This window comes from Centruroides vittatus, unplaced genomic scaffold (genome assembly GCF_030686945.1).
Source record: "Centruroides vittatus isolate TY-2023 unplaced genomic scaffold, ASM3068694v2 contig_166, whole genome shotgun sequence".
In the NCBI taxonomy this organism is placed as follows: Eukaryota; Metazoa; Arthropoda; class Arachnida; order Scorpiones; family Buthidae; genus Centruroides; species Centruroides vittatus.
In genome coordinates this window covers 510,621-526,723 of record NW_027121006.1, presented here as the reverse complement: position 1 = coordinate 526,723, position 16,103 = coordinate 510,621, and the positions used below count along the sequence as shown (strand labels likewise).

Genomic DNA, 16,103 nt, shown 5'->3' with positions numbered 1-16,103 from the left:
AGCCATCTTTAATAAAGTAATATCAAATTATTTCGTGAAAATTTCAAAAATCTAGCTTCTAAACTTATTTAAACAGTCACAAACAAAACCTTAACCAGTGTTGTACTTGATACAAAAAACCTACTAACGTTTTCAGCCTCCACCAAGGCCTTCTTCAGGTGCTGAACTTTAAGTTTTTTCGGAAAAAACTTAAACTTCTTTCAAATTTTCCATCTTTTCAATTAGAAACACGCATAATATTCCTAAAATTCTTAACGAAAGCAAGTAATTCTATTATTAGGTCCTACTGTCATTTTTCTTTCACGGAGTTCGGTCGTGGGTTTGCGCCTGGGCACGTGGAGTTTTCTGGTTTTCTTCACCTCTGCAATGCCAGAATAGGGGCCAGTTACCCTTGAAAACACCTCCCGGAAGGCATTTCCCTAAGTAGATGGCCCGAGTGTTGCGTTGGTATAACTTAAAACAAACAAAGTTAAGAGCTCATCGTGTATTAGTCCAGGCCGGCTGGAGAAGGATAGATCCTCACCCGGATATTTGACTTCCAAAAAGTCCCGAGGTTTTTTCAACTCGTCCGAATTCGATCACGGGTCCCCGAAGCGGTACGTTGCCACCGCCATCTGGCCGTCCGAACATTTACATTAGAACATAACAAAATTCATATACTTTTGAATTTATGAAAAAAGGCAAAGATTAAAATGTTTACGAATAACACGAGGCTGATAAATAACGTTAAAACCGGGGCTGTGGAGTCGGAGTCGGAGTCGTCAAAAATCCCCCCGACTCCGACTCCTTTTTACTTCCTCAACTTGTTATGTATGTAAAAACCAAAAAGTATTTGAATCCTGTCACATTTGACTCTCCGAGTTCTTTGCAAATCTATACGTTTGGAGATCCTATAAACCCAAAAATTGTCAAATAAAGGGAAAAATTGGCGCGTATGTTGGCGTCTAATTTTTTAATTTCTTTATTCTGTTTTGAACTATTAAACAATATCTCAGAGTGAGTAAAGTTTAAGAAAAAATTTGGCACGGTAGCGTGTGTATAAAGGGCATTAATGCTATTAAATTTTGGTTCTTTATTGAAGGACGACGGGGTAGAGACATAGAAGGGGTCGCGTGTCGTATCTTCAGTATGGTCGGACTTAATGAATATTTTACTCGTTATTAGCATTCGCGATCTTATAATATAATCGAGATGGGTTAATAATAATACTGTAATAATAATGACGATAAGCTCAGAGTTCAAACGGTTGAGTTGAAATTTGGTGCGCGGGATACATCGTAAGAATGTACACTAAGAAGAGATTTTTCGAAATTCCTCTCGCGGGGGGAGAGAGAGAGGGTTAATACCCCATACATTCTAACCTACACGCCATCGATGGCGTGTAGGTTCCGATTCACTACGACCGTAAACGGACATCTACTTCTAACGATCCGGCGGAGTAAATGTCAATGTAATACCCAAAATTTTTTTCGTAACTTCGAAACTGTATAGACGAACATTTCGTTTTATTACATACTTTTTCAAACATTTTTATAGTTTATTCGGATAAAATTCAATTTTTTGTTTAATTTTTTTATTGATTAGCGTTCGATTCGCTAAAGAGTTAAAAATATTAGGAATTCGAAAAGTCATTTTCAAAACTAATAGAAATATTCGCTACAAGACAAACAAAAATGGTTCGTTTAGTTTGGTAATTTATTGAGAAATTTTATGTCACTTTTATTTATCCGTTAATAACCGATGACAATTTTTACGCACGTTTTATATACTGTAATGAATAATTTACGACATTTACTAAATTAGAATGAAAACAAATATATGGCGAATGTTGGGCTACATTTGTTTCTAAGCTTTCTTGTTCACCGGGCAGCGTAGATTTGGCGCGAAAAGGTGATTGACAATTTAGGAGATAAACATGGCCGTGAGTATTTGTCTATTTAAATCGTTTCTATTCTTCATTTCGTTGTTTTTGTCGTTAAGCGAATTCCGTTTTAGAAAATGTTTCGTTCAAATTTATGAATGTTGTTCGTGTAGATATCGTTTAACTGCTCTTTAAATGTTTTGTCTAAGATTTAAAGGCGATTGGATTTTAAACGATACAAAATCTGTAGAATAATGATCGTAGTTCAATTTTACTATATTAATATGAAACTCGCGTGTTTAATTATAACAAATTAATGCGCGTCTACAGTTCGTCGCTGCTCGTTTGAAATAAGTTTATAGATTCTTAGCGCTTTCCGTAAAGGACGACAATCGCACTCGCAATGTTGTTTATTGTTCGTTATTTATTGATAACGGTCGTTTCGTATTTGGTTTTAGATTCGATTAAAAACCCCCAATGAGTGAAGAAAAGCAACTAAGCATTTTGCATTTCTTTTGTAATGCTTTGCGTAACCTTCGGTCGATCGACGTCCGAATTTCTCCTCGGACTGCCCGAATCTTTTCCGTGTCCGGCGGTCCGCGGACCCGCCGTTTGCCGACCGCTGCCGTGGAGCGTGTCCGTGGGAGCAAAAATTTCGAATGAACCGTACCTCTAAACATAGTTGCCAGATCTGAAGGTTAAAAAGTAGCGTGGTTGTGCTCCAAAAGTAGCGGATTTGAACTGTTTGTAGCCCAAACAATAAAAATGAATTATTTTGCAACTATCCACTTTTACTAATGAAATAAGTTTGTTCATATATATATATATGGACATTCAGTGTATCTGCATCAATTTTCTCTAAATCAAAGCGAGTCATTCGCAGGCGCGGCGATTCGTGTTTTGAACTTAGAAACTTAGCGACTACGACTTTTGTTTTCAGTTTTAAGGCCTCTCTGTTTACACTGCATCAAGAACTGTTGTATCTGTTAGACTAGCTTAGAGATTGTCGGAGAGATTAGTAAAAACTAGTTAGACTCCCGTAACTGGTTATACACAAAGATTACACTGTCTTGACTCACGGAAGGTCGGCGCTGGAAAGGGGAGTGTGAAACGAGGTCACCATCCCCGAAGGGTTAACGGCGTCACCAACCTTATTACGTAACGGAAGAACGTTTACAAAACATCGCGACACAATTCGTTGTACGTAACGATGTCGTATAACATTTGACAATAATTTCGATCGTTGATCCCAATAATATCAAAAAATAACTTTTGGATCACGTATTGGGAGAGAAAATTGGCAATTCCAACAAGATAATGCTGCCATTCATGCATCAAAGTCAACTAAAAATTGGTTTGCTGAAAAAAAAATTAATGTAATTGATTGGCCATCATGGAGTCCTGATATGAACCCAGGGAAATGTTAACAATGGAAGTGTTAAGAAAAAGCGACGTGCAATATTTACAGGCGCAGATGCGTTTTTGCGGGAAATCGAACATATTTTCAGACCCATCTAAAAATTCTCTAATTAGTCTGGAAACAGGGAAACCTAATTCTTGCATTCTGTGAAAAAAAGATGAGATTGGCTATAATGTAATAATCTTAATTTTCGCTGTCGTTACTTTTGCCCGAACAACACTGGGCCTATTCACTACATTTTTAGTAGACGTTTCCTTTTTTTCTTTTTTTAGGTATTCCTTGGAATACCGGAAAAAAAGGAAACGTCTACTAAAAATGTAGTGAAATCGTCAAATTAGAGAAAGGAACGTTCTAAAACAGAAGTAGAATCAAGAAGTCAAGCGGGAAAAAACAGGAAAACGAAGTAAAAGTACAAATAAATTTGTGAGTAGCATATTTTCGTTTTAAAAAAAGAATTAAAAATAGGCGCATATTGATAGATATATGAGAGGAAAAAATTAATAAAATTAGCAGTGTTAGTGGCAATGGATTGTGGATTACTGGAGCGAACGACGGATAGAAAACGGAAGCAAAGTATCTTTATCTTTGTTAAACGTTGCAACTTTATTTATACAATTAAGTGTAATGAAATTAAATAAAACTTTATTAGTTTTGTATGATACAATAAATATTGTGCGATTTTATATATGAAAATAAAAAAGTAGCGTATTTTTAAGAATTGTAGCCTGAAGGTAATTATTACTAGCCCAAAAAGTAGCGTGTCGCCCAATTTAAAATTTTTGTAGCGAGGGCACTTAAAAAGTAGCCCAATCCGCTACTTGTAGCCCAATCTGGCAACTATGCCTCTAAATGTGACGTATAGCCCCCGAAATAGGCCCCGTGCAATTGTGGTCGTGCGCTCTACTAAGACTAGGGTAGATGTACCAGTTTTGGCCAGTGTAGTACCAGTTCTGGCCAGAAAACAAATTTAACTTAAAAATATAATCACAAATGAAACAAACTTTTATTGTTAACTGTGTAAACAGTTAACAATAAAAGTTTGTTTCATTGGACATATTTGAATATGTGGTGATTATATTTCTAAGTTAAATTTGTTTTCTGGCCAGAACTGGTACACTGGCCAAAACTGGTACATCTACCCTATTACGTTTAAGTACGGTGGGTGATCGATTAACGAACGAATCGGATAACGAACGCTTTTCCGAAAAATTTTTATGTTTGGATGACGAACGCTTTGCAGAACGGACGCGAGAAGAAGCGACGTAAAATAACGAATTCCGATCGGTCTTCGGGCAACGATTCGAAACTTTTCGGAGCGTGGGAGATGTCGACTCGACGCTCGGCCCGGTACGTGCCGATCGAACGGTATTCCTCCGAACTTCGAAACTCTCCCTTGTAATTCTGGCCTTTTATTTTTCTGACGGAAACAATTATTTTATAGTATTTGCGAGACTGTCGGGCGGGCGGTCTCGCAAATACGGATCCGGCGACGGAAAGAACGCCGAGAACTCTCGAACGAAGAATGCCAAAAAACTCGCCGAGATACATTTTCTTCCGAAAATGAAGTTTAATGTCGATATCTGTTCTTAAACGTCTTTTGAAGAAGTGGGAGGAGGTCGGAACGACGGTCTTAGAATTGCATCCGGACCGGGTCGAGGTTAACGGGCCGAGGGATCTCTACGATTACGATGCTATTACTTACGTCCGAAAAATCCCGAAGAAGAAAGAAAAGCGATCGACGTTAGACGGGACCCCTACGGACGGAAAAAACACGATTAATAAAAATGCAAGACTGCGTATATGTGTATTTTTAAATTTTACATATAAATAAACGTAGTAAGAAAGTATATATTTTTTTATTTCTCGAGGTCTCCGGAACGAATTAATCGAATTCCCACAAAAACCTACGGTAAATCGACGATCGGTTAACGAACGATTCGGATGGCGAACGGAGTCTCGGAACGGATCGTTTGTTAACCGATCGCCCACTGTACGTTCTAGTTTGCATATTGAGGGGTGCGTACAATGATGTCGGGTTTGGCATCTTTGTGCTAAATTTAGCTTGTTTTTTACTCTTTTGGAATCAAAAAACATTTTATACTTTTCAAATAATCTTCGACAAAAAAATCACGAATTTCTTTTAACTTTGTTTTATTTAACTACTCCCGTACACCGACGGCCGGTCGACCGGGCCGTCGAGGCGGCGGCCTACCGCTCCAGGGACCCGGGATCGAATCCGAACGGATCGAAAAATCCCGGGGATTTTTCGGGCGACGGTCGGTCCGGATACGTCGGGTCCCGTCCCTCTCCGCCCGACTGCCCCGTCGTAGGTCGGCCGAATCCGTAACGGGCTCGCTAAAAGAGGCCCACAAGGCAGAAAGAGTTTTTTAAAAAAAATTGAATATGCCTCTCCACAGTTAAACAGAGAATATCATCTCTCTCAAATTTTGTTTGATTTGAAAATCATTCAGATTATTAATTTGTTTTTGTAAATAAATTTAATTTTGTTTAACTTTATTTAGTAATTTCTGCTAAATTTGAAACTGCGTCTTATTTGCTTTATTTGGCACAATGGAGTGCAATTGATAGAATTTATTTAGTAAATTAACTCAAAGTATAATTTAGAGATTTCAGTCACCCATTAATCTTTAACTCCATAAATTGTACAACGTCAAGCCTGAAAATTGCTAATATGAATTTTCGATAAAACAAACTAACTACTGTTCCTCTGGCAATTTGTATTAACACGAGTTGACTGTATATATTTTGATACCGTAATTAATATTGAAAATTATAAAAAATTATATTATTCTCTCTGCTTATTGTAAAAAATCTCTATATGAATGTATCTAGGTTAATAAAATTAATTTTCATAAATTGATAAATTTCAAAATTGTTCTTTGTAGAATATGAATATGATGTAGCAATATGATATTTCATTTTCCTATAGAAATATTGGGGCAGCATCTTTAAAGTGCTAAGATTTGATTCCAGTTTTGTTTTGATCATTTGAAATTGATGTATCTAAAGTTTTATTGATTAATAATAATCTTTTTTGTTTAAAATTTTACTGTCAGCAATTTGAATTTGTTGTTTATGGTATTCCTTTAGATTCTTACCTTTTCCCGAATAGTACTGTATAACAATTTTCGAATAGGTACTCATTTGAATATTGTTCCAGCTTTGCCGATGACGATTTTTGGTATTCCGTATTTTTTCTCCTAGAAATGCTGGCATAATCGGCTTTCTTGAATAAAAATTCTTACAAAATATGGAAATAAGTGCACAGAATTTTTCATGCAGGTGTGATTTTAGGGATCTCTGTTTCCCTTGAGTGCCATTTGCATTCCTCTCAACTTTCACTGATTCACGCTCACTTTTGAGGTTACTTGTACTGCTCGTTTGTTTCTGAATACTGTTTTGAGTGCATAAATCTGAATGAATGTAAGGTGATGGCGAGTGGATCCAGACTGATATTTTTGAATACCACATTTTATCTTTAGATTAGCTTAACTTATATTTTTAAAAATGGTATATTTGCTGTTTAATGGATTTTTATTTATTTTTTTTTCTTAACTTATTTCAGGATGAAGCAGATAATTCTTTAAACCGTATAAATGGTGAAATGGAGGAACCCGATGAAAATCCCTCCAGCAATTTAAATGAGTCTATGGGACAGGGAGATTTTGTGACTTCCAGTCCCGGGCGTGAATTGCCGCCTTTTGAAGACGAATCTGAATTGATTGGTGGAATTAGTGAAGCAGATCCCGTCAACGTAAATGAAGATGAAGAAGGAGAAGAACTTTTTGGTGATAATATGGAACAGTAAGTAAAAATGTATAGTGTTTGATTTGGAAATAATATACGTGCACCTGCGTGAATTTATAAGACCGGGAATAGAATCTGGTTTATTCAAATTTTAGTGTTTCTTTATTTTAAAACTTGCAGCTTTACATAAACTGCTAAATGTCACAAAAATTTTAATTGTTGGTATTAATTTCTCGTAGAGATTATCGACCGATTCCGGCACTCGACACTTACGACCCGCAGTTGCTGGACGATTCCGAATACAGCATGATGTCCGAAGGTGACCGTCGGGCTGCAGAAGAAGAAATGAGACTTCGAGACAGAGAGGAAGGCCGCACAACTGGAAGAATGAGAAGAGGATTACTTTATGGTAATTAATGAAAGAAGTTTGACTATTAAAAAACAAATATAGGTAGTTTTTAACTTGTGACTTCTTTTCACATGCCACTTTACAGTATTTTTGAGTGATATTACAGATATTCTTACAATTTTACAAATTTGTAAAGGAAATGTGCATATATTTGAATTAACCATAACTTTACTGCTAGATATTAGAATTGAAATTAAAGTTGAGAAATGGCATATGTGTATTAACATTTATGTTAGGTTGAAGCAGTTTTTACTAAAAACCACTACTTACTTCAGAAACTTAGACATGTCTTGGCTCTGTTGCAATTTAAGATTAGACATTCTATTTTTCTTCTTAATATTCTATAGGTTGGTATTCGCGCCAAATATTGTATAGTAGAATGGAGAAATCACTGAGATTGGCGTTATATGTGCGTTTTATTGCAAGTACTTTCGACGAACCTATAGTCGTCATCGTTGGGCGAATACAGAAAATTAATAAAAACAAACCGAAATATTCTGATGAAAAAGAACAGAACGCATATTATTCAAATTAAAATTTTTGATAACACCGTTAAGAACAATTAACAAATATTCAAATATGTTTGAAATTGAATGAGCAGTAAGATACGTAATATGCAAAGCAGCACATGCATGGATCTAGGCACGCGTTATAAGTGTGATGGAAGATAAGGATAATTGTTTAACTGCTTATACAGCATAACCCATACACTGGGCAGGTCGAGGGTAGGAATGTTGCGTGTATCTAAGGTTGTAGTAAGAAGAGACTCCCATATAAAAACCTTAGATACATGCAACACTCTTACTACAACAAGTGTATGGGTCATGCTGTATAAGCAGTTAAACAACTATCTTTATCTTCTGTCACACTCAAAACGTGTGCCTAGATCCATGCATGCACTACTTTGCATATTATGTATCTTACTGCTCGTTCAATTTCGAACACATTTGAATACAGTAGAGAGTCGTTTTTCTGAATCAATTGGGGACTGGGGTTGTTCGGATAACCGATTATGTACAAAAAAATATATTAATCTGTCCGATGTTGAAATTTTTCTCCGTTGTGTGTCGCTTTGTGTTGAATTTTCGTCAATTTTAAGCCTAATGAAAATTTTTATAATAATAATCAAGGCTATTGTATCGTTAAAAATTATTTCTTTATTTTGTACAAACAAAATAAATATATTGAAAAATATAAAAACAAAAATTATACTTTGGAAATAAATCTAGTATCAAAAAAGTTCGATTTGGCACGACACAGTCCGACTGGAAAGCGTTCGAATAAACGATGCTCTACTGTATTTGTTGATTGTTCTTAATGGTGTTATCAAAAGTTTTCATTTGAATAATATGCATTTTGTTCTTCTTCATCAGAATATTTCAGTTCGTTTTCATTAATTTTCTGTATTTACCTGACGATGACAATTATTGGTTCGTCAAAAGTACTTGCAATAAAATGCTCATATAATGCCAATCTCGGTGATTTCTCTGTTCTGCTATTTTTCTTCTTACTTGAGTATTTGAATCTTCTGTACCTCATAGTTTTCAATTATTTAAACTATTTATTTTCCAGTAGATGATTTAAGACATAAATTTCTTAAATTTGTACCTTATTTTAAACTACATTTTATTTTGATAGATGACTCAGATGACTTTGAAGAAAGACCAGCCCGTCGAAGGCGCCTGGCAGAAACTGCTGCCGATGATGCTACAGCCGATACAGAGGTAATTATGTGTCGTAGCTATATTTGGAATGTTATGTAACAACACGCTGTAGAATATTTTATTTTTTTGAAACTATTGTAAAATCTTATACACATCAAAATTGTGTACAATGTACTCACATTCCAAGCATTTGGAAATATGAACCTACTATTGAATACTTTGATGTTCAATGCTTTGATTCACAAAATCTAAAGTTATATTGGAGTCTTGCTTTGACAAACAATAATCACAAATGTACATTATTTAAAATTGAGGTGACAGATATTGTTTAGAGTATTAATAGTAAATACAGTTAGATCTTGTAGTCAAATCTTGTGGTGTAGTTAGTTACTGATGACTTACATTATATTGTACTAGAACATTTAAGGCACAATTTCTGTGTATGTTTTGTTTACTTGGACCTTGTCTATTAATAGGACTTATTATGTTGGTGTAGTTTCCAATTAACAAATAGAGGAGAACTTTATCAAAAATCAAAACAGAATACAGTAATACCTTGGTTTTGTTGACTTCGGTTATCGCCAATTTTTTTTGTGAAAAATTTGTCTCAGTTTTTGTTGGTTGCCTCAGATTTCGTTGACCATGTGTCATCGCTGCTAATTTTGCGATACCACGTGTTTTCCTGCTCACTGTGGTGTTTCTTGAGCATTACCCCACGTGTCTAGCCAAACGATGGGTGTATTCAAAATCTCAGCATGCAGCCAGCATCGCTCAGCACCTCTGTTCAAAATCTCAAATAACTTCTGGTTGCTGCCAGCGAGCTTCCAGCAAATTTCAAGCATCTTTTTCAGTGCTTGATACACCAGCAAACAAGATGGCAGCTACCACCACGACGCTCATAAGATTCTATTTTGCATTGATAATTTTGAATTTAATTTATTTGTTGCTGAATAAACCCCGAATAAATTAATATTTGGTTAGTACATTAATAGAATATTTTAATATACTAGTATATTTATGTAAGACGTCGCATAATTTTTTTAGTTATTAAAGTGTAATCTTAGGATTGATTTAATTATTTAAACTCTTACAGAAATTTTAAAAATCTTCTCATTTTTTTTTTGAAATAATTATTTTTTTATTAAGCTGTTCTCATTAAATAAGTTCAAAAATAACTTTAATGTAATGTCAAAGTCCACATCATTTGACATTTTCATTGTTTTTTTCTCTCGAAATTCTTGGCAGTCAGCGTTTGTATTTTCTAGAAAACACCAGCAGTTGTGTCACTTCGAGCAGCATCTCACTGGATTGATGCTGAGATTTTGAATATACCCAATTCCATGGAATCAAATGATCGAGGATTGGCAAAGAGATTGGAATTTAAATACATCAATAACTAAACAATTCTTTCCTGACATCAAAAAATTTTTGCACAACACCTGGATCGCTGTTTCTCACCACTCTGTACAATTTTATACCGGACATGGTCATTTCAATTCTTATCTTACTCGTTTCACATCACACACTAATAACCTCTGTCCCGTTTGTAACGTTATTGATGGTAGTTTACATTATATTTTTGAGTGTCCTATGACTGAATGTGAAAGACACTGTTTACGTGCTCTTCTAATCTACAAAAACCGTTCTTGGCCCTGTGAAATACAAGACCTAACTATGGATAAGGACACTCATGATTTACTTTACAAACTATTTGAAAAATATTTTATAGTTACACCTATCTCCTGAGTCTTACTCATTTGAAAGTTAGAAAGTCCTCTTATTTATCCGCAAATCATCTGATTTAGAAATTGTTCTCACTTATTGATGTATCTAACTAATTTATGTAAACCTACATTGTCGGGCTTTATTGTATTGTACGCTAAATATTCTATTCCTACAGATTTTATTGCAGCTTCTTTAAACTGCTATATATTTTAATATTGTAATTGTTAATACCTCTCGTCTATTAATAGCATCGTTACCCCTCTTATTACTGTAAGAAAATCTGTTACGTGATCTAACATTCTAATTTGTACATATTGTATATCCTTGTTCCTTGTATGTAACCCTGATAATGCTTTGCGAAATCAGGGCATATAACTCTGTTATGTTAATTAAATCTAATGAATGAAAAAAAAAAAAAAATACCCAATTCCATTGCTTTCCTTTCAGCTCCAATATGGGAAATGCTATGTTAAATGTTCATTTATTCTTTACATTAGTCTTTTATATTCATTTTAGATTAATTTATTATTGTTTTTAGTATTAAACACTATAAAATGTGTTTTTGGTATGTATTTTGGAGTGTCTAGAACGAATTAATTGGATTTACAGTGATTCATATGGAAGTAATTGCCTCGGTTTTTGTCGCTTTCGGATTTCGCCAATGGTCTTAGGATGGATTAGCAACGAAAACTAAGGTATCACTGTATCTTTGTTTTTGACTGTACATTCTGTTCGTATGTTTTGGACCTGAAGGCCCTCTTCAGCAGGTTTACAACATTCTATAACAATTTTAAAAAACAATAATATTGCACCCGACAATGATATTTAAGGTAAAGATAAAATTACTTACAGTTCCATTATTGTCTATTATTAATATAAAACATAGATAGGTGAAACAAAAAGAAAACTTAAAATAAAGTTAAAGGGAATATATTGGAACAATCAAAGGAAATTATGTGAATTCAGCAGTTGCAATAAAGAATGATGTGAAATTAATTTAAATACAGTAACAATAAAGAAATGGATTTATTTGAACATACATGTATTTATATAAAAAAACAAGGTAATAGAATTAATAATAATTTAGGAAGAGAAATTTATCAATCATGGAATAATATCATTTACAGAGGATGTAATGGTAAAAAAGTATTTAAATAGGATATAACAGTGGAAAATATTACAGAAAAAGGAAATAAGAACAGAAAAAATAACAGACTTTGACCAGTGAGTAAAGACACTTTTTTTTAACATTTCTTAAAATTTTTTTGTTATTTAGTAGATTTTTATCCATTTATACATATTTTAAAAACATTTCTGTATGTTACACTTTATTTTATGGATACTTTATGTCTGTGTTGTTGTTGTATTAATAATATACAATAATGGAACTGTAAGTAATTTTATTTTTACCTTAAATATCATTGTCGGATGCAATATTATTGTTTTTTTAAAATTGTTATAGAACGTTGTAAACCTGCTGAAGAGGGACTTCAGGTCTGAAACACAAACAGAGTGTACAGGTGAAAATAAAGATATTTTGTTTTGACTTTTGACTAAGGTCGCCTCTATTTGCTAATCAGAAACTACACCAGTATAAAAAGTCCTATTAATACACAAGGTCCAAGTAGACAGGGAAACAAACAGAATTTTATAAGAGTAAGGACATGGAGGTAAAAAGAATTAATATTTAAGGCATCAGTTTCAGGTTTGAGTCAAGAATTTGACTTGTCAATATAACCTTAAATATTGATAGACTGAATGGTGGATGAATACTGATTGGTGTAAGAAAAAATTGGGTGGGTTTCGACATCTTAAAGTTCAAACTGAAAAACAATATCTAAACTTCCACTCCCCATCTAATGAGGAATATAATGTGCCATTCAGCAGAATAGAACTATGTACAGCAATCTCTCGCTTGGGGAATACTGCTGTAGGTCCGGATAAAATCCATTACAGCATGATTAAAAATCTGTCAGACAATTCCCTTAGTAACCTTCTAAATCTGTTTAACAGAATATGGACAGAATGTATTTTCCCTGACTCTTGGAGGCTATCAATTATTATTCCCATTCCCAAGCCAGGTAAAGACTGCAAGAATCCCTCCAATTATAGACCAATTTCTCTGACTAGTTGTCTCTGCAAACTTTTCGAGAGAATGGTCAACAGACGCCTGATGTTCCTCCTAGAGGAAAAGAACTACTTTTCACCACATCAGAGTGGATTCCACAGACAATTTAGTAAACCTTGAAACATCTATACGCAAAGCGTTTATTAGACGACAGCACTTAGCACTTTGTCTGTGTTTTTCGATATAGAGAAGGCCTATGATCGCTGTTGGCGATACGGGATACTCCGTGATCTGCACAAATTCGGATTGCGGGGTAATTTGCCAATTTTTATAAAAAACTTCTTGCAGAATCGAAGATTCCAAGTTAGGATTGGCAACACTTTATCTATGCTTTACACACAAGAAGAAGGTGTCCCTCAAGGTTGTATTTTGAGTGTGACTTTGTTCCTAATCAAAATTAATAGCATAGCTAAGTGTCTTCCTTCCAGTGTGAAACACTCCTTGTATGTGGATGACTTTCAGATCTCCTGTCAGTCTACTAACATGAGTTTTATTCAGAGACAACTACAAACCTCTTTAAATCGAATAGACAATTGGTCCAAGATCAATGGTTTTACTTTTAATGCAGAGAAGACCTCGTGCATCCACTTTTGCCGAAGGCGTGGTTTGCACCTGGACCCTGAAATTAACCTAAATGGGGTTAAAATTCCAATGGTCAACGAAGCAAAATTTTTGGGTGTTGTGTTCGACCATAAATTGACGTTCTTGCCACACTTGCGCAATTTGAAGAGTAGATGTTTAAAATCTCTGAACCTTTTAAAGGTATTATGCTGCTCATTCTGGGGAGCAGACAAATGTTCAATGCTTAGAATATATAGAGCCCTTGTTCGCTCTAAGCTTGATTATGGATGTATCGTGTATGGCTCTGCGCGAGAATCTACTCTTCGGATGCTGGATTCAATCCACCATCAAGCATTGCGTTTGTGCACTGGTGCGTTTCGAACTTCTCCTGTCCAAAGTTTGTACGTAGATGCTTATGAACCTTTACTATCTCTCGGGAGAGAGCAGTTGTCTTTGTTCTATTATATTAAACAGAAATCTCTGGCTAAACCTTCAGTTTATTGTAGAGTATCAGATACTCAGCTGAAAAGATTATTTACAGCTCGCCCAAGTTGTGTCCCTACATTTGATATTAGAATGGAGAATGTAAGCAGCACGATTGATTTGGACACAAGCAACATTTCACAGGCCGAGGTCGATAATATATCACCTTGGTCAACTCCTGTGATTAATGTTGACTTTAGCTTAAAGCAGTTTCCTAAAGAATCCACCCTGGACTACATCTATAGGCAGCACTTTGCAGAAATTCAACACCACGACAGGAATTTAATTCCTATTTATACTGATGGATCGAAATCGGTTGATTACGTTGGCTCAGCCTTCGTCTGCCAGGATGAGATCGTGGCAGAACAAATTGCATTGAATTTTTCCATCTTTACTGCAGAGTTGCAGGCTATTTATCTAGCTTTAAAATATGTAATTAGGAAAGGTCATCGTTGCTGCGTGATTTACACTGACTCAGTTAGTGCACTTCAGGCTTTGATCTCGTATGAACCTAGTTCTCACTCCATAGTGATTAAAATTCGTAAGCTGATTTGCCATCTTTTTGCGAGGAATTTCTTTATAAAATTTTGTTGGGTCCCAGGCCATGTTGGTATAAGAGGAAATGAAGAAGCTGACACAGCTGCAAAGTCAGCAAGTCCTTCTCAGCATACAATGTTTATTGAAGGAGGTGACTTGAAGCTAGTCGTTAAAAAACGACTAGCAGAGAGATGGCAAAATGTGTGGAACGAACAAGTCCACAATAAACTTTACGAGATCAAACCTATAATAGAAAATTGGACACACAACAAACAGTATGACAGGAGATCCGAGGTCATTCTTACTCGTTTGAGAATTGGACACACTCGACTGACTCATCAATACCTTCTGACGGGTGATGACCAGCCTGTGTGTCAGTATTGCAATTGTACTGTAAGCGTTAAGCACATACTGAGCAATTGCACTGCCTCTGAAAGGATTCGTAGGCAGCATTTTGGAAATGCAAGTTTTAAAGAGATTTTGGGCCAGAGGCCAAATGTTGATAAATTACTGAACTTTCTAAAAGTTACAAATATTTATAAACAGATTTAGTTGTTTGTTTATTTTATATTTACACTTTGTTACTATATACATTTTAATTGTTATTTATTTTTGTTATCGGTTCTATGTTTTTTGTTTTTTTTCTGTTGTTTTATTTTGTTCTATTTTATTCTATTTATTATTGTTATTTATTTATGTATTTATTTATACCATGTGTTGTGGCGCAGCTTGGCCTGTGTTGCCTTTGTGCCAAAAAACTATTACCAACCAACCATCGACATCTTTAAAAGCGTTAGTTTAAGGATCTTGTTCCTGTAGTACTGAGCGATTAGAATGCAACATGTAGAGTGGTGTTTGCGTGTTAGTAATAATGCTGCCCTTAGATCGGCATATTGCAATTACTAAGTCTTCTTTTCTCTAATGTTGGAGGGATTTTCTCTAAGTGAAAACATGCCAAGAGTCATTCATAAAGCTTTATTTATTTTTGAAAGAATTCATTTTTAAAATTCTGGACTAACAATTGTATACATGGGTGAGAATAGTTTAGAACGGTGGTTCTCAGTCTTTTTGAAGTTGGGGAACCTTAAACTATTGCATTTTTTTCTGTGGAACACTAAATTTTCACATTTTTTTCCACGGAACACTTACAATACATCATCTTTAAAGCGGGTGGCAAACCTTTTTGAAATCAAGTGCGCTCGGTCTAGTAGATGACAACATTAGCATTTGCTAATTACGTTCCCATACAAAAATTATTTTATATTCTATTGATTTTTCTTTTGCAACAATTTTTAATAGTATATTTGTTTTTTTGCGGAACACTCGAAGTGGCTTCGCGAAGCACCGGTGTTCCGTGGACCACGGGTTTAGAAGGATACAAAATTTAGGTATTTTTGCATTAAGGTTGTTTTCATTAAGATGTAGATACTCAGTTTATCTCAAAAGAATAATCTCAACTTGAGAACTAGAGAAACTATTTTAACAGAAGTCAAACCTGTTCAAAATTCAGCAAAATCTTTGATTATTTTATTTGTTTATTGGCAACT

The 16,103-nt window shown here is 34.9% G+C and overlaps 1 protein-coding gene across 1 annotated transcript in view; it reads left to right on the top strand.

The window, feature by feature from the left end:
* Window positions 1–1,849: 1,849 nt before the first annotated feature.
* The window catches only part of Mcm2 (DNA replication licensing factor Mcm2), a 34,270-nt gene continuing 20,016 nt past the window's right edge, over window positions 1,850–16,103 (top strand). The window contains exons 1-4 of the mRNA XM_067263002.1: window positions 1,850–1,921; window positions 6,868–7,106; window positions 7,289–7,458; window positions 9,097–9,182. Coding sequence (XP_067119103.1) covers window positions 1,916–1,921; window positions 6,868–7,106; window positions 7,289–7,458; window positions 9,097–9,182 — 501 coding nt within the window. The 5' untranslated portion in view covers window positions 1,850–1,915. The remainder of the gene's footprint in view (window positions 1,922–6,867; window positions 7,107–7,288; window positions 7,459–9,096; window positions 9,183–16,103) is intronic.